Source organism: Notechis scutatus, chromosome 9, assembly GCF_049901735.1.
Source record: "Notechis scutatus isolate UNSWTSFEM ecotype Mainland chromosome 9, rNotScu1.2, whole genome shotgun sequence".
In the NCBI taxonomy this organism is placed as follows: Eukaryota; Metazoa; Chordata; class Lepidosauria; order Squamata; family Elapidae; genus Notechis; species Notechis scutatus.
Window position 1 is genome coordinate 10,778,194 of NC_142017.1, and position 18,411 is coordinate 10,796,604.

The 18,411-nt window shown below is 41.3% G+C and overlaps 2 protein-coding genes across 2 annotated transcripts; one reads left to right on the plus strand and one right to left on the minus strand.

Annotated features, from left to right (window-relative positions):
• Positions 1 to 1,550: 1,550 nt before the first annotated feature.
• Positions 1,551 to 9,265, plus strand: C9H16orf86 (chromosome 9 C16orf86 homolog). The gene is made up of 5 exons (XM_087971562.1): positions 1,551 to 1,755; positions 3,011 to 3,170; positions 4,978 to 5,186; positions 6,322 to 6,483; positions 6,728 to 9,265. The coding sequence occupies exons 1-5, from the start codon at positions 1,635 to 1,637 to the stop codon at positions 6,886 to 6,888; spliced, it is 813 nt and encodes a 270-aa protein (XP_087827688.1). The 5' UTR covers positions 1,551 to 1,634; the 3' UTR covers positions 6,889 to 9,265.
• Positions 8,705 to 15,926, minus strand: GFOD2 (Gfo/Idh/MocA-like oxidoreductase domain containing 2). Its single transcript, XM_026675959.2, has 3 exons — positions 15,753 to 15,926; positions 13,451 to 13,797; positions 8,705 to 11,063 (listed from the first exon to the last, which is right to left on the minus strand). Exons 2-3 carry the CDS (start codon positions 13,707 to 13,709, stop codon positions 10,165 to 10,167), a joined length of 1,158 nt encoding a protein of 385 aa, XP_026531744.1. The 5' UTR covers positions 13,710 to 13,797; positions 15,753 to 15,926; the 3' UTR covers positions 8,705 to 10,164.
• Between the last annotated feature and the right edge of the window lie 2,485 nt (positions 15,927 to 18,411).

Genomic DNA, 18,411 nt, shown 5'->3' on the forward strand with positions numbered 1-18,411 from the left:
CTCTGGCTGCTGGTTACCCTCTTCCTCCTCTTCCTCCTCCCTTTCCTAGTGTTAAGGCCTTCTTCAGAAGCATTGGGCAGAGGTTTAGATAAATAAGGGAAAGACCCACTGAAAGCATCCTATTTGTGACTTCTAATGAAAAATCAATTCGTTATTCATCCAATGTGCAATGCCCTTCCACACCTGTTGATCTTGCACAGTTGAAATGGCTTGCCAAAAGACAGAAGGGCAGCATATTCTGTAGCTAACATATTAAGCAATTTAGTCACCACTCCAAGAGGCTAACTGATGGAGAACGTAGCAAGCATTTCTGGAGCTGTACCGAAGAAAGGATCTAGATTCCTAGCCATTGATGGAGTGGCAGCAGAATGCTAGGAACCTGGTAGCTTAGCAACCTGGTCCTAAAGAAGGCAAGCTAATATCTCCGAGGCCTACTAACCATTCGCTACTGGTTGGAGCAGTGGAAACCCGCCAGCGCTTTAGTCTAGACAAACTGTCACAGGCAGTTGTGGTGAGAACCTTTATTTATCTATTTTTGAATTGCCATTATCACTGAGTTGGTGCTTTAGTTTGAATGATAACAACAAAGTGATGCTTGGATGTTCATAGCTTCCAAGCGTACAGCAATGAAAATGGGAAACAGAACCTCCTTACCTTTTAAAAATAAGTCCTCATTCGGGTTTCAGGATTTTTTGAAATCCCCATCATTCATGAACCAGTGGTAAATAATATAACTTTAGAAGCTTCTTAAAATGGTTAGCAGGAGCAGCCGGAGTCACAGAAGGAACAATTATTAGTCACTGAGAAGGACACCCCAAAAAGCTATCTGTCCTTGGTGCATCAGAATTATCTGCTTTTTGTTCTATAATCCAGTTGACATCACTTGCTAGAGTTATTGCTATAATAACTAGAAGTTTTACCCAGAGCTTCCATGGGAACTGAGGCATTTTTCTCTAAGGCTGCACTAAGTTGGGTTTTTGGTAACCACAGTTTATTCAACCACAGTTTATTGTGCTAGAGCTGATCACGAAGGGATCCAAAAACCCTGCTTTGCAAACTTCTTTTCCCCAGTACAATTCTGAAAAATCTTCACTTTGTTACCTTTTGCTTTTTCCAAAAGACAATTCGACTTTCTTGGGTTTTTTTTCTTTGAAAACATTTTGCTTCTCATCCAAGAAGCTTCTTCCGTTCTTAGTTCAGAATGAAAGAAGCTTCTTGGATGAGAAGCAAAACGTCTTCAAAGGACAAAAAACAACAACAAGAAAGTCCAGTGACCTTTTCAAAAGGACCTTTGGGACAACCATGGTTTGGATGATTGAGAATCTCCATAGACATAAACAATTTAGTAACCAGTTATTGTGCTATAGCTGATCATGACCCTGCTTTGCAAACTTCTTTTCCCCAGTACAATTCTGAAAAATCTTCACTTTGTTATCTTTTGCATCAATCCAGTTCCTCTAACTCTCAATTTCTCTCCACAATTCAAACAGTGGTGCCCTGAGAGCAGGAAACACCACTATTTCTAACTGTAAATAAACTGTAAATCTGCTATTTTATTTGCCCAGCAAAATACACACAACAGCCAGTACCATTTCTGTTTTTGTTTTTCTTCTTCTTTTCTTATCTGGTAGTTGATGGCAACCTGTGCCAGAAGCCCCAATGAGAAAAAACTGGGAGGGAAGACCAACATCCCACATTTCCTGTTCCAGCTGGCTGCAGCCTTAGAAAATCCCACCATCAAGTCACTGGAGGTAAAAGATGAGTAATACAGGAAAGAAAAAACGGAAGGATGCATGACTTATAAACACTGGCAACACCCATATGTTGGAAAGTTGGAACGAATGGATAATAACTTGATGCAGGAATGAGCAGGAGAGAAGGATATGTCAATCAATACAGAGGTGGTATTCAGCAGGTTCTGACCAGTTCTAGAGAACCAGTAGTGGAAATTTGGAGTAGTTCAGAGAACCGGCAAATCCCACCTCTTGACTGGCCCCGCCCCCATCTATTCTCTGCCTGCCTCCACCTGATTGGCTGGGTCTTCTTTGGTTGCCCTACACAGGAGAATGGAGCTGGAAAGCAGGTTAGTGAGGTGGGAGGGAATGGGGACTTTGCAGTATCCTTCCCCTGCCACGCCCACCAAGCAGTGGTGGGATTCAATTTTTTTTACTACTGGTTCTGTGGGCGTGGCTTGGTGGGTATGGCTTGCGTGGCAGGGGAAGGATACTGCAAAATCTCCATTCCCTCCCCACCCCACTAACCTGCTTTCCAGCTCCGTTCTCCTGTGCAGGGCAACCAAAGAAGACCCAGCCAATCAGCTGGGACTCGGGAGGCGGAGACTAGATGGGGCGGGGCCAGTCAGAGGTGGTATTGGCCAGTTCTCCGAACTACTCAACATTTCCGCTACCGGTTCTCCAGAACTGGTCAGAACCTGCTGAATGCCACCTCTGCCAACAAGCCACGCCCACAGAACTGATAGTAAAAATTTTTGAATCCCACCACTGAATCAATACTAGAAATATTGATTACCACTTTGGAAGGTTACGCCTTATTTTTCTCCAAATTATGTCTTTTGTCCCAAGCTCAGTTATTGGCAGTATACATCTTGTACACATTCCTTGATACTCACAGATTCCTTACTGTATCTTTTTTAAAAGCACTTTTAATAATTAAAAAACCCCAGCAATCTGGCATAGTGTTAGAAGATCCAACTTGTAGCATTGTATAGATAATCCTCTACTTACAACAGTTCCCTTAATGACCGATTACAGGGAAGCTGCAACAGCCGTGTGAAAAACGGTCGTAAGTCACTTTTTTGGGGTGTCGTTGTAACTTTGCACAGTCACTAAATGAATGGTGATAAATCAAGGACTATCTGTATTTCGTAAGCCTGCACTATATAAATAATAATTCTTAATATGCCCCGGGCCTTAAAAAACTAATTTGCTTCACCCCCATAAACTTCCATATTCTTCCTGAGAAAATTAGGTTCACATTTCACGTTCTTCCCAGTGGAATGAAGATGGCAAGGGCATTAACCTGCATGCCAAGCTGTATGAGGAAGAAGTCCAGCAACACCAAGATTTGTTTCCTGAGCTCAAGAACCTGAAATCTGCTCCAGTTTTGCAAGCTTGGCTGGCGAATTACGGCTTCAAGGCAAGGATGACCAAGTAAGTTATGGGAAATCTGTGCCTTGGAACTCCAAAGGAGATCATTCCGCAGTGGGAACGTTGAGTATCACGGATTTAGTGTTTCAGGTTTTCAGGACGCACAGGTGGAAGAAAACTTGAGTGGAATGAAAGGATTTACCCTCTACTTTTAAAGATTGAGCCTGATTCAGGAGGAAGATCTCCACGTATGGAAAAAAATGATATTGGAGTCTCCAACCTTAGCAACTTTAAAGTTTGTGGACTTCAACTCCCAGAATTCTGGGAATTGAAGTCCACAAACCTTAAAGTTGCCAAGGTTGGAGACCCCAAAGATCTCTCTATGCAAAACGGAGTAGGAAGCATCATGTCACCTAAGATAGGAAAAATACAGGCAGTCCTTAACTTATGACTGCAAGTGAGCCCGGAATTTCTGTTGCTAAGCGAGACATTTAAGTAAGTTTTGCTCCATTTTATGACCTTTCCTGTCGCAGTTGTTAAGCGAATCACCACAGCTGTTCAACAAGTAACACCGTTGTTAAGTGAATCTGGCTTCCCCACTGACTTTGGTTGTCAAAAGGTTGCCAAAGGTGATTGCCTGCAACCGTTGTAAATAGGAGTCAGTTGCCAAGCGTCCAAATTTTGACCACATGGCCATGGGGATGCTGCAGTGGTCGTTACGTGTGAAAAACGATCCCAAGTCACTTCTTTTCAGTGCTGGTGTAACTTTAGACGGTCACTAAATGTGTTGTAAGTTGAGGACTTCCTATAAAGCCCTAAGGCCTTCTGGTCCTAAGAGTTTTCGAGACTGGTTGTAGGTGGTCCTGTTTCTTGGAGCAAGACTTCATCTTGACTGTTTCTTCTGCCCCTCCGTAAGGATGGATGCAAGAAGAAGGCATAGAGACCAACACTTCAAACCAACAATCATGGTCTAGCAATGTGGGTTTCTAAGAAGGGATCGGGCCATATAGAGTTTCTTTTGCTATTGGAATACTTGGGTTTTTTCTCTCTTTTAAACGGAATAAATATGGAAAAAGGGAAATAATGATAAGTTTATTAAATATGTTTAATGAATACATAGAACACAATTGAAAAGAATTACGAGGATTGTTGTAATGAGATTAATATCAGTGTTTAGGATTAATTGAATAGATTTTTTTTTTTTATCGAAATTATAAAAAAAAATCTTTTCTGAAATGGAAGAGGGAAATGCTATGCGGAATCATTCTAACTTTAACCTAAAAGGTATACACAATATGTTATGTAGTTGTTAGGAGAGTTTTATTATTAAATCTATAGGTAATAAAAGTTAAATGTTTATTGGGATATAAAGGGGGAATAATTAAAGAACATGCAAGCTATAGGGATGGCATACTCAAATTAGTAATTGTGGAGGGGGAAATTTTTTTGAAATGTTCGAATGAAACTAGAATTTGTGGAATGATGAAATAAGAATATGTGATGAAATTGCAAATCTGACAGATAAAAGTACAAAAGTATAATGATTAAGAAGATATGAGAGTTATTTGTGATTCAAATAGGAGGAAAGTATTTGGAAAAAATATAATAGAAATATGTGAAGTATTGATAAGATATGAAGTTGAATATGAAAGATGAATGTTGCAATTATGGTCATTTTTGTATGAAATGTGAAAACCTGGAATCATGTTGTTCACTGAAAAGAGATGTTTTTAAAAATGTGGAAAACTGAAATAAAACTTTATTTTAAAAAAAGATTATTATTTTTTGAATCCCACCGCTGGATGGGGGTTAAGGGAGAGGGGCTGGACCTCCCCCCTTGCTCCTCTCCTGTCTTCTTTCTGCCCCACAGAACTGATTCTGACATGCTCACTTTTCAGCATGCAGACTTCAAGAAGTTGTCTCCGAGGGCAGAGGAGGCTGAAAGCGCCAAAATGGAAGCTTCTCTTCTTCTGAAGCAGCCCAAGAAATCTAAGAAAAGGAAGTCCACTCAAGAGACCACCCCAGTTCCACCTGCCTCCCCGGGGACTTCTCTGCCCCCAGAATCTGCAACTACCGAGAGTGAGTGGACAGGAGAGCATCGGAGGGTGGATTTGAGAGAGTGGCAATACCTGGGATATTCAGCATTTTGTTGTATTACTTTCTGATGCAAGTACTGCATTTCAAGGGTCTGAAGATGAGGAGATAACGTTTGTTTAGTTTATCTTAACTGAACCCTATTAGCTGTTGATTTAATTGTTGCTCTGTCAGGAGTCCCACAGCAGAAAGACCAGGACAGAAGAAAAAAAGCATAAATGAGATTAAATCAATAAATATTAAATAACTACTGATTAAAATAGTTATTATGAATGTAATTCCTTTTTCATTTGTTAGTAAGGAACTCCTCCTCCAAAATTAATTGTATTTGTATCAGGTACAGATACATCTTTTTCTCTTTCACAATATAGAAACAGATAGATAGATAGATAGATAGATAGATAGATAGATAGATAGATAGATAGATAGATAGATAGATAGAAAGATAGACAGACAGACAGACAGACAGACAGATATAGACACAGAAAATAGTAAGTAGCAAATGCTACTTATATCTTGCACTCAGTCCCATGAAGTATGTGTATGTGATATTCTTCAAGAAAGATCTAAGCAGACATGGAAAAGAAAGAATAGTGTTACTGCTTGTTTGGAAAACCAAGAACATTTTTCTCAAACACATTCCACCATGGGAGAATGGGAAATCCAGTTCCAAAGTCGTTGTTCCTTATGATGACTCATAAACTAAGGGAATGCAGCACCATATAGAATAAATGGATGTATGGAAGTATGGAGGTATAGATGTATAGATGGATGGATGGATGGATGAATGAAGTCGTAAGCAAAACAGTTGAAGGTGTTTATGGTTTTACCAGTTGGACAGGTTTGCAAGGTATGTACCTAAATAGGTCAGATAAAGATTCAGGGACAATACCTACCTCATTTTCCACCTTAACAAAAGGTGGGAATCTATCTGTCATCTCTCTCTCTCATCTATCAATCATCTCACAAATCTCACACTTTCTAACCAGATGCCTTCACCACTACACCAAATTGGGTTGCATTTGTCACGTTTAAGGAGTACCGTAGCTGTATTCACTAACAGATTGTTATATTTCAGAGGTCATCTGCTCTACAACATTCACTGTCTCATTACTTCTAGAAAAATCCCAGCGTTTGCGTCCTTTATATCAATACATTAACTACGACAACCCAGAAATGAATAGACCGTTGGACAAGGAATATGATCTGCCCCCAATGGAGGCTCCTTCTACCCAAGAAAACAAGACAGGCGCCATAGAACTGAGAACAACTCCATCAATAGGTAACAATCTGGAAACGAAGAGGGGCTGGAATTGAAAAATAGTTTGGTGCTCTTAGTGATTGGCTAAACCTATTCTTGATGTGAAATCTATGTCTTTCCTTTTTCAAAAAGTCTGAAGTTATGATGCAGTTTGAAATATCTATGCTACGGAACTCAAAAAGCCACTCTGTTTGCGACCATTGCCTTTGCTTATCTACCTAGGTCAGAAGTTACTCCATACTGATCCTCTGTTTTTTTGTAGCAGTTGCAGAAGAGAAAGGCAGGGAACTGAGGAGTCTACCGAGTGCCACTTCTGGAGCTGCGGTGAAAACAGAAGTGGATAAGTCTACTCAAGTGGACATTGATAAGATGCTCAGCGTCTGTGCAGCTCACCTAGTCCCACCCCTGTCCCCGCAGAACAAATAATCGTATCTGATAGGAGGCCAAGCTCGTTGCTCAACGGTGCTTTTCTTCCAGAAACTGGAGTTTGCTCCTTGAAGGTCATCTGAGGAGCATCAAATTCTTTTAAGTTTTGTTCATTATAGTCAGGGTCAAAAAGTGTAAGTATTTGTCTTGTTCCTTGCTGTAAAATAAGAGGAAAAAATGGAGGCAGTCTAAACAGGAGTGGAATTGCTCCTGTCTAAATACTGTAAATTAGTGCCAAAGTGAGTATAAAAAAATACACAAAAGGCTGTTCATCATCATCTCGATCCTCCTCAAGCCCTTAGGACATTTCTGAGTAATTACACAATGACCAAGATGTACATGGGTTTCTCCCACATTTTATTCCCATAGCAATCTCTCTTATGAGTTAGTTGGTCCAAGCAAGGATAGTAAATAATTTGTACCTGCTTCTTATGGATGACACAACCTTAATTTCTATACATTTTTAATAGCAGCTGGGAAGGACTTTGTCCATCCATCCTAGCTTTGGGGTTTTCCAAAACATTTGGCTAACATTTCCAGAACATCAATAGATGGCGTGGATGTTCTTACGTATCTTTTGCAGGTTCAAGTGCATACCATTTATACTCTACTACTCTTTACAAAGTTAAAGAGATTCCCATACAAAATGTATGTCACAAGGGCCATGTGTTGAACAAGAAATCCCAGAGAACAGAAATGATATTTTTAGCCTTGAATCCTGATGTGAACTTACAGAGGGAATTAAGGAAGAAAAGGATATTCTAATTCACTGAAAATAAACAAGGAAACAAGACTTAAAAGATGGGGTGGTGGACTACATTGTCCTTTGACAATAAAATGTATTTACTCAAAGAAAACTTCAAATTAAATTATTTTGTCCACTTTCCCATCACTGGATTGTACTTTTTTTGGGGGGGAATCTATCAAGGCAAATACAGGTTCCCTAAAGACATCTGAGGAATCTTGAATTTCTTAGAGAGAATTCTATCATCAGCATTTTGCGAGATTCCTTATTGCTGAAGGACAAAGCCATCGAGTGTTCTTATTTAATCAGATTTTCTGCCTTAAAAGGAAGAGAGGAATTTATGACTTCGGAAAATCAGTTCTTTTGAGTAAGGCAAAATATAAACAGAAGTTACCACCTGGAGCTGTACTTATTTTGCACATTTGCAAGCAATAAATTTTGAAGTATTATTTTGATGTATTATTTATCAGGTTGTATTTGGAAAAAAAAAATTCCTACTGCTCCTAATGTGAAAGTATATAAAGAGGATACACTTTAAAAAATTCAGAAGCCAGATCTCTGAATTCCTGGAATCAAATCTTATGTGCCTGTGTGGTTCACGTTTAACACACTGTCATAAATATGAGTCAATTGCCAAGGATCTAAAATTGGATTGTGACCATGGAGATGTTACAATGGTAGTGTGAAAAACAGTCGAAAGTCACTTTTTTCAGTGCTGCTGTTAACTTTGGTCACTAAATGAATTGTTGTAAGTTGAGGACTACCTGTACTGGGAAGAGAAATTGGTGGTGGTGGGGGAATCATCATTCAAGATCTTGCCTTTTGTTTACTCGAGAAGCTGTATAAATCCTGGACCTCCTCAGTCCAACTGAAACGCTAATCATAAGACTTAGCCGCTAATCATAAGAATTAGCCGTGGTAGCTAAAAATAGCTTCAAAGTCACCAAAGATAAGAAAATAATTAAGATTTTTCCCCCCCTGGGGAAGCAGAGCAGCTGATCTGGTCACTGATTGTTATCTGTTCTTAGTTTCCATTATAGACTATCACTTAAAAGAACACAACGGAGGCACGCTTGTTAATGCTTTATCTTAATTTACAGGATTAAAACCCAGTAGGAAAACAATGTAAGAAAAATAAAATAACATTCAAGTAAACGACCTTCATTAAAAAGTTAAGGGTTGTTTTAAAAAGTTAAGATTGAGTCCTGGTGATAAAATCTCCTCCAGAGATCCTACAGCATAAAAAAAAAAATGGGAGAAAGGCCAAGGAACCAGAGTTTGCTTCAATTCACTAAACTGTTTATCTTGGATAGTCTCCAAAAAATGCCAAGCCCTACCAGATTACAGTTAAAAGAGTAACTCGGATATATTTTCAAGGTCAGCTTCCCTTCCTTTGGACAGTCTTAATGCTTGCTTCATTAAACAGCCGAAAATTCTCACCATCAAAGCACATGGGTTTTTTTTTTTTGCTTGGCCAAGAAACCACCTTGGTGGGATTGGGCAGCATGGAAAAAAGGCAGAAAAGAATATTGGGCCTTGCACAACCCTCGTACCAGCAAGGGTACGAAGCATTGAGATGCACAAACAGCAACTGCATTCCATCGGGTGTTTTGTCAGATCAGATAAAGCAAGGGCATTCAAGAAGATGATGCAAATTAGATAGTCACTTCCAAGTTCACCCTGTTCATGCAAAAAGCAGGATTTGGTGTGTATGTGTTCTTTTTTCAAGGGAAGGAATATAGGAATTTAATTCTAAATCCTCTCTGTCTCTTTTGTTATCCTCATACATATACTCCCCATTTCACTTGTTTTTGGCTTTGGGCTCCAATCATCTTTTCCTCATTTCTACTTTCACGGATAGACTGAAAAACAGCCGGAAAGAGTCTTGAGCATCTAGCTATAGAGTTCTAAACTGGGATAATTCAATGCAAACTTTCTCAGATCCATGCTTCAGTACTGAAAGACTGAAACCCAAGTTGGGGAAACCCAAGGAATGAACATGATCTTTACCGGTTTGTCCCTGAATTGTAGCAAAATATTGTGTATCTGCAATGAGACACCTGTTTCTGATTCTTCTAATCCTCTTTGAAAACCAGCTCTAAAGATCTGACTCCTTATATTCCTTTGGGGAAGCTGTTTCCCATTTCAAAAGAGCTGTAAAAAAAAATAACTTCCAATTCCTATTTTAAAAACAACGATCGGCGTTCTCTAGCACTACATGCCAATTATGTTCAACTTGCATTAATACGTGAGCTGGGCGGAGAAGAGAGTTTTGCACCCCAAAAGTTCTTGTTTGGGGATGGGGGGGGGTCAGAGCCCTTGTCCGCTGAGTGCAACTGGCAATTCAAGTTTTCGTAACAATACACAAATTATTAAATTTAAGTAACCAAAGACACGTACACCTGCCACATTTAAAATTCTCCCAGATTAAAAACCCTTCACACACACATACCCTTCTTCCTTTCCTCTGCTTCCATTCCACCCCACCCCACTTCTGTTTCCAATTGTTCTGTTTTGCAGGAATATCTGCATTATAAGTTATTTCTCTGCAGCGCCTCACAGAGGTTCTGATTAGCATCAGGCTCTTCCACCATCTCCTCCACTGTTTCCCATTCCCCAGACCTGCTGGACCTTTTAATGGCATCTACGACACTTTGCATGTAGAGTCCGTCTTCAAAGGAAGCTGCCATGGCCACCGGTTTGGGATCCCAGGTCCGCTGGTCTTCCTGATCCTGGAAGGAAAGGCGGAGAGCTTGCACCAGATAGACCATCCCTTTGAGGTACAGAAGAGGGATGTCTTCAAATTCCTTCTCGGAAAGCTCCGCGTGGACATTCAAGGAGTCTTTAAACAGCAGCTCCTCCTGGGCCGCTGCGTTCTTCTGGCCGTACAAGTCCATCCCGCGAGCGACAAGACGGCCCGCGGAGCCTACGATCATGACCTCGTGAACGAAGGACCCGGGCATGTTGAAGTTCAGAGTCACGGTGCTGCAGATGCCGCCGGTCATCAGCATCTGGAAGAAGCAGAAGTCGTCACTGGTGACGTGACGGATGCCGCTGATGGCCGAGTTCTGCTTGACGAAGGTTTTCAGCAGCCCGTGGACCTTCTCGGCCTTCTGGCTTGTGAGATGGGTCAGCAAGTCTATGATGTAGGTGCCCATCGTGTGAAGGCCGCCACCGCCCATCAGCTCATCGCAAATCCAGTTGTATTTCTGGCTGAGGAGGCTCCCCCAGTACACACGCACATCACAGACCAGGATGCTGCCGACGTAGTGCTCGTCGAGTAACTGTTTCATTCTGACAAAGGCGGGTAGAAAGCGCAGGGCATTGCCCACGATGCTCATGAGCTTGGGGTAATACCTAGCAGCCGTGACCATCCTAAAAGCATCAAGAGAGGTAGCGGCTTTCTCACAGATTACGTTCTTTCCAATTCCTGCAAACAAAGGGCGGCATTTTAATTCGGAGACTTTTTAAAAAATTTTTTTTACAAACCTTTATTGAAAAATTAAAACATTAAAATACAAAATGCAATACAAATATTTAAAATGAAAGTGTTATGTATATTACAATCCATTTTGACAGCGCTTACATTTCAATTGTTATTCCCGTGCATATTTTATACTCCTATTTGTTCTTATGTATATGTCTCTTTCATACATTCCTTATTTATTTAATTCCTTATTTCTATTGTTTATCCAATGGTTAATTTGGAGACTTTTTATTCAACACCCAAACAATGAGAAAAACGAAGCCTTTGAAAGCAGGGCAGCTGTAACTAGCCAATGTCCAACTACTTTGTTTTTATTTTACATTCTGCTATGATCTACATTTTTTTTACTGCCTGCAAGGATTATCAGGCCTCTATACTATTTGTCATGTTTCCCATTAGATTGGAGGATAAGGCGCAGCGTAACAGGTGCTCACATTTCATTTATATTTTTTCTATATATTCCTCCTGACATCTTTTTAGTACTTAAGATGCTCCTAAACTGGTTGTGTTAATTCAGCAGGAAGCAATGTTAAGTTATTTTTAGCAATTCATCCATGAAAAATGAACTTGTCTGCTTGTTTTTGTAATACATGTTATAGCAGCGAGATGGACTGATAACAAGAAATGCAGTGACTAAAAATTCTATTTTTTTCCGGAACATCTGAAGTTGTTCATTCTATCATTTAAAGTTTAAAGATGTTGTTGTAGTCTTTGTAGATTTCCAGTGCTTAGCAAATTTACAGAAACATGCTGGTTTATTTATAACTTTATCCCTTAGAACTTCTCAGAACATATACAGTCAATTCAGTCATATACAGAAAATGCCACTTTTTTAACTTCTGCAAAAAAAAAAAAAAAAAAGCATTTATGTTCTGAAAGCCTGGGACATTATTTCAGTTTTATTTAAGAGGAATATAAATGACTAAGTAATCTTCTTTCTTATAGTGCTGGATAGGCCAACAAGCCACAATAACGCTTGTAATTTGCAGGGATGAGGCTGGTGAAAAATACCCTGAGAAACAGCTACCGAGCTGCACTGTTTTAGGCAACCCAGAGGCAGCCTGAAAGACTTTGAAGACCTGGCTGTTCTCCCAGGCATTGGGCAGAAAATATTGCCAGACGCAGCAAGGGTGGAATGCTGAATTAATCTTGAGTAGGAAGAAGTACAAGTCTGTATTCAGAGAACTGCACGCGGAAGAAAGCGAAAGCCAAGTCAAGCCAAGAATTAAAAACAGCTTATAACGCTCCTGAAATATATAATTTTGCCTGTATGCACCCAGGCAAGCAAATTGCCCTGAATACTCTTTCAAAAGTAAACATAACTATTTTTTGCTATATTCCTTAGGAAAAGATTGTGCAAATCGTCCTGAATATTCCTTCAACAATCAACATAACTATTTTTTTGCTGTGTTGCCCAGGAGAAGACCGTGCAACAATATTGTTACTGAAACATAGAAAAGTTTTATCTTGTATAAATCAAAATAAATCCATGAAGAAATACAGGTTGTCCTTTCTGTGGGCAGTTATAATGGTGATGAGAAAGTAACTATGCAACCAAGACTCACATTTACAACTTTCACAGGTCTGTAAAGCTGAAGTAAGATTGTAAACACAGCCAGAGTTTCATTGAGCCACCCTTTGCTCAATGATCAAGTTGTCAATTTCAGTTGTGGTTGCTAAACAAGGACTACCTGTAATTTGGGTTTAAACAAAGCAGGATAGCATTAATACTGGCTGGCTGTCAAAAATGAAAAGAAGACCTCTGTTCCCAAGGTATTTTTGGTTTAATATGTGGCATCTGCTATGCAAATTCACTCTCGGAAAAGCAAATATGTTTATCAGAAAATTGTACCTGCAAACACAAAAGCCTGAAATAAAACATATTTCTGGGCACAAACAATTGCCTTAAAGCCTAATCATTTTCAAGCTCACCATGTGGATCCGAGCCTCTGCAGGAAATGTTCTATGCATAATTTTTTTTCTGTATGTTCCCCATGATCTATTTATTTGCAAGGCATGCAGTGGTATGACCATTTTTCCTATGGGAAATTCATGGGGTCTGTTCTTTTTGGAGTAACAATAGCCCTCCAAGTTTGTAGTTAGAAACAAACACCAGGCCTTTACTTTACCAACTGAAAATTCACCAGGTATGAGATTTTTTTAACAACAGAATTCCCAGTTCCCTGATACAATTTGTTCCAGGATGAAATTTTCAATTTTCTGCTCTTAATTACTCAACAACCATGACCGTCTTCCAGTTGGCTTCTACCCAAGAGAAAACTGAAATCTTATACAATGCCCAAAACTGGCTATGGGAAAAAACACCATACCTAGAGCCTTCACAGCTATTTGTCGCGTGAGTGGTGGGGGAATGTTGATGCAAACCAGATCTACATCCTGGTGCAGTAAAACATCATCTGTTCGACTTGTGTAGAAGGAAATGTTCATTTCCTCAGCTAGCTGTTTGGCTTCCTCTTCAGTCTTCCCCCACAGAGCTTCAATGGAGAAGCCTTTTGCTCTCAGCAGAGGGACCAGCACACGGGCCGAGCTCCCGGTCCCAAACACCCCGACACCGGGAAGCATTTTCATGTTGTGCTCCTTTCACACTCCAGTGCCCCTGGGCAAAGCTCCCAAAGAGCTGGCGGATCTCTTCAGCATCTTGTTTCATCCATCGCGTCTACAAGAGAAGGGGGGCGGGGGGGGGGGAAATGGATCATTCACAAAATGCATGTTTGATTTGCTAGTTTCCTATTTAACCTAAAGGTAGTTACTTGACTGCCTTTCTATATTCTTTTAAATAGTAATCTTGCCCGTATGCAATAGAGATAGCCCTAAACGTTCGACCACAACTGAGCCCAAAATTTTAAATAGCTTAGTGAGTTTTGCCTCATTTCATGACTTTTCTCACCACGTTTGTTAAGGGAATTAATTAATTAAACAAAATTAATTCCCCTTCTTCTTCTATTACCCTCAATCATTCCCAGCATTAGGCTCTTCTCCAGCGAGTCCTTCCTTCTCATGAGGTGGTCAAAGTCTCTGAGTTTCATCTTTAGGATCTGGCCTTCTAAAGAGCAGTCAGGGCTGATCTCCTCTACGACTGACCTGACCGGTTGGATCTCCTTGCAGTCCAAGGAGTCTTCTCCAGGCCTCCATTCCTTGGCGCTCAGCCTTCCTTACGGTCCAACTTTCACAGCCATACATTTATTTATTTATTTATTTATTTTATTTTTATTTATTTATTTGATTTGCCAATTGTTTACAAGATAATAAATATAAGTGTATACATAGTTGTGAATACATGAAATGGGTACATATAAGAAAGATAAAAGAATAAGAGAAACAATAGGAAAGGGACGGTAGGCACGTTGGTGCGCTTATGCACGCCCCCTTTGTTCCCATTGCAACTGGGAACACCATAGCCTTGACTATACGCACTTTTATTGGCAGGGGGATGTCTCTGCTTTTCAGCGTGCTGCTATAAGATGGTTATAAGTCATTATTTTCAGTGCCGTTGTAATTTCGAACAGTCAGCAAACGAACTGTTGTAAGCCAAGGTCTACCTGTAGGCACTGCAAACATTTCCTTTCATGAATTTGCATATGTATTGGCTACTGTGTGAGTGAGCACAGAGGCTAATAAGCCTGCCTGCATAGATCTGTTCCGTTTCAGATTCTCACCATCTCTTTCTGGACCCCAGGTAACCCAAGAAGGGTGGAGCTATGTCTCACCACTGCATTCATCACATTTCAAGCCAACCTGCCAACGGCCTTCGTCCAGCAGAGCTTCATGTGGCTACAAAAAATATGGGGAGCGTCGAAGGACCCACATTACAAACGGTTCCCTTCTACACAACCCGTCGCTTTTTAAACTCTGTTCTCTCAAACATGAGCCAAGCCACGGCCCTTCCCTGACTCCATGGTCCAACCTAGAGAGAATTCCAGAGCCAAGGAACAAAGGTAACAAAGGTGATTGCAAAGCCAAGGAGGTAACAAAGAGGAGTCGAAGGGCCACTTGCTACCTGGGTCCATCCATCTGTTTTATATCCGTGGCTGAAAACAATCAGAAGACTTTGGGGACAAAAACTCCAATTGGAAGCCAGGCTGGAATGGATCAAGATCTTTGATTATTATCGCCGTTGCAGACTGAAGGGGTCTGCGCTGTAAAACAGGATCTGGCTCATTCAGACGGATGCCCTGGATAGCAACCCCTGCAAAACCGGGGTGGGGTTGTGGGGATCTGTAGGACCCCTGCCACTCATTGGGGTGCTTTGCATTAAGGGCTCCCCAAGAAGGCGGCGATGCATGTGTGAGGGTGGCGGCTTAGACAGAGGCAGGTCCTTCTTTGGTGTCCGAGGGATCCCTGACCTGTTAAATGGCAGCGTCAAACCCACAGGCACACCTGGGTTATTACAAACGCTCATCCACACACGCGTGCACAGACACGTGTCGGCACAAAAGTCCAGACTGAGACATCTGTCCGCCCTTGAGGCACATGGAGATCACAGAGGGAGGTGGGACACAGACATTAACACGCATACACGCGCCAATGCGTGCACGCACGTTCACACGGCTACCTGACAAGAGATCCCGGCCCCCACCCCGCTCCTCTCCCTTTTTCCCCCCCAGGACCCACCTCCCGTCTGTCGGCGTCCCTTCCTTGCCCTTCTCAACGCGCGGGCTCGGCCGGAGACGGAGAAGAAGCGAAGACGGGCCGCGACGACTCGGCCGGCTCCGCGCTGGCTCGCCCCCGACGCCCGCGGCGGCGCGCACGCCTCCCCTCTCGCGAGCGGCGCGCGCTCCGGCCGGCCACCTCCTCTTTCCCCCCCATCTCAGGAGGGCGGAGCGCTCTGCGCGTGCGCCGACGCGCGGGGCGGAGCCAGGACAAAGAGGGCGGCGGGAGCTGCGTCCCTCCCTCCCTCGTGTTTCACAATGAGAGGGAACCCCACTGACAGCTTCCGTGTCCAATATAGCATAACATAACTGAGTTGGAAGGGACCTTGTAGGTCATCTAGTCCAACCCCACCTCCCTCCCCCAAGCAGGAGACCATGCACCATTTCTGACAAATTGACAATCCAATAAATCTCTTCTTGAATGCTTCAAGATTCCCTTCAAATGTTTTTCTTTTCCATTATAGGTGTTGCCAATCTGATTTACATGCCACGCTGACTTTATGTTTTCCTTATAAACTTCGTTTAAATTTTGCAGAAGGCAACATTAACTCACAGTGGGCAGCAGGAGGCGATCTGCCACCCTACAAAACCATGTTGTTACTGATTTCTAGCCACAACTTTCAAAATACTTCACAGGGCTCTTGAGGGGATGTCAAACAAAATGGAAGGGGTGTGGGATTTCCCTCCTGCTCCTGCTAGCGGAGAAAGGATAGATCAACCTGCAAAATGTTTCATTTTAATTTATCTTTCAGTGCTTTAATTCCATCAGTCCGCACTTGATGTCCAAAGGACTGTCTGAGAACTTATTTCTTAGGATATTCCGGGTTTCTTAGGATATACTGGTAGCAATAACATTTAGCACTTAGATTTATATTATACACCACTTTACAGTGCTTTACATAAATCTCTAAATTTCTAAACAATCTGGGTCCTCATTTTAATGACAACTTACCACCGCTGCAGCATCCCCAATGATCACATGATCAAAATTTGGATGCTTGGCAACTGACTCATTTTTATGACGGTTGCACCTTTTGTGACCATCTTCAGACAAGCAAAGTAAAAAAGAATCCAAGGCAACTGCCTGAGGTTGATAATGAGTTTTATTGGGGGCATTAAACTCTACCTGACTCCTGCAACTGGTAGTTGACAAAAATGGTGTTGTTTCTTACCAAGCCTGAAGCAGATGTGAGGTGCGGCTCATCATGATACACACACACACACACACACACACACACACACACACACATAATATAAGGCCAACAATAAGATTTCCAAATCTCTGGAAAAACAGTCTCTTTGGATAATTTTCCATAATAGGAGTAATGACATTGGTATTTAGTCCCTTCAGTGTATGTGTGTGTGTGTGTATGTGTGTGTGTATGTGTATGTGTATGTATATGTGTATGTATATGTGTGTATGTGTGTCTGCCATCATCAGGCTTCTGTATTGTGATGATGCCTGATGATGGCAGATGAGATTCTGCCGAAACATGTGTGTATATATATATATATTAACAGAGTTGGAAGGGACCTTGGAGGTCATCTAGTGCAAATGATATTGTCTAAATATAAGAAGTTTAAGGTCACACACCCAGTCATTCTTAAAATCTGGGCTCCAAGCAGAGCTGAAACAAAATCTGTTATCGGTAGTTGGATTTGATTAGTGAGATCAAAGATCAATTGTGACACAGATCTTCTTAAAAACTTCCAGTATTGGAGAATTCGCAACTTCTGAAGGCAAGTTGTTCCATTAGTTAATTGTTCTAACTGTCAGGAAATTACTTCTTAGTTCCAGATTGCTTCTCTCCTTGATTAGTTTCCATCTTGCTTCTTGTCCTGCCCTCAGGGGCTTTGGAGAATAGCTTGGCTCCCTCTTCTTTGTGGCAATCCCTGAAATATCAGAACACTGCTATCATGTCACCTCTAGTCCCTCTTTTTATCGGACCAGACATACCCAATTCCAGCAACCATTCTTGATATGTTGTAGCCTACAGTCACCTCATCATTTTTGTTGCTCTTCTCTGCACTCTATCTAGAGCCTCAACATCTTCATCAGTTTTCTTTCTCTCGTTCCTGACATGTCATTCTCATCGGTATTTTGTAGCCCAGAGCTTATGGCTGTAACTCATTCTGTTAACTGACAAACTACACAACTGCCATCATTTACATGACACATACTAGCCAAACCCTAAAAAATACCACAAAATCAGTAGCCAAACCAGCCAAACCCTAAAAAATATCCAGCAGAGTCACTATCTGGATTTACCACGAGTGACTCTGCAAGTCATGTTAGTTCCAAGAATGGCTTCTAGATTCATACTACATTTATGTAGTACATACTACATTTGTGTAGAACAAAATGTGTCCTATTTGCGCAGGCTCCTTGAAACTTACCTAACTGCAACAGTACCAGATATGGGTGATTGCAAGCCAACTCTTTCATCTCCTAGAGGAGAAATAAAAGATCATAGGGCACCTTATTATCAGTTACAACTCACAATTATGTACAAGAAGCAGATAATAATTTGAGCAGGATATTAAAGACGTCGATATTTAAAAAAACAAGGTATACACTTTCTTCTTTACTAAATGGCAGCTATAGAATTTTACTAGCTGAA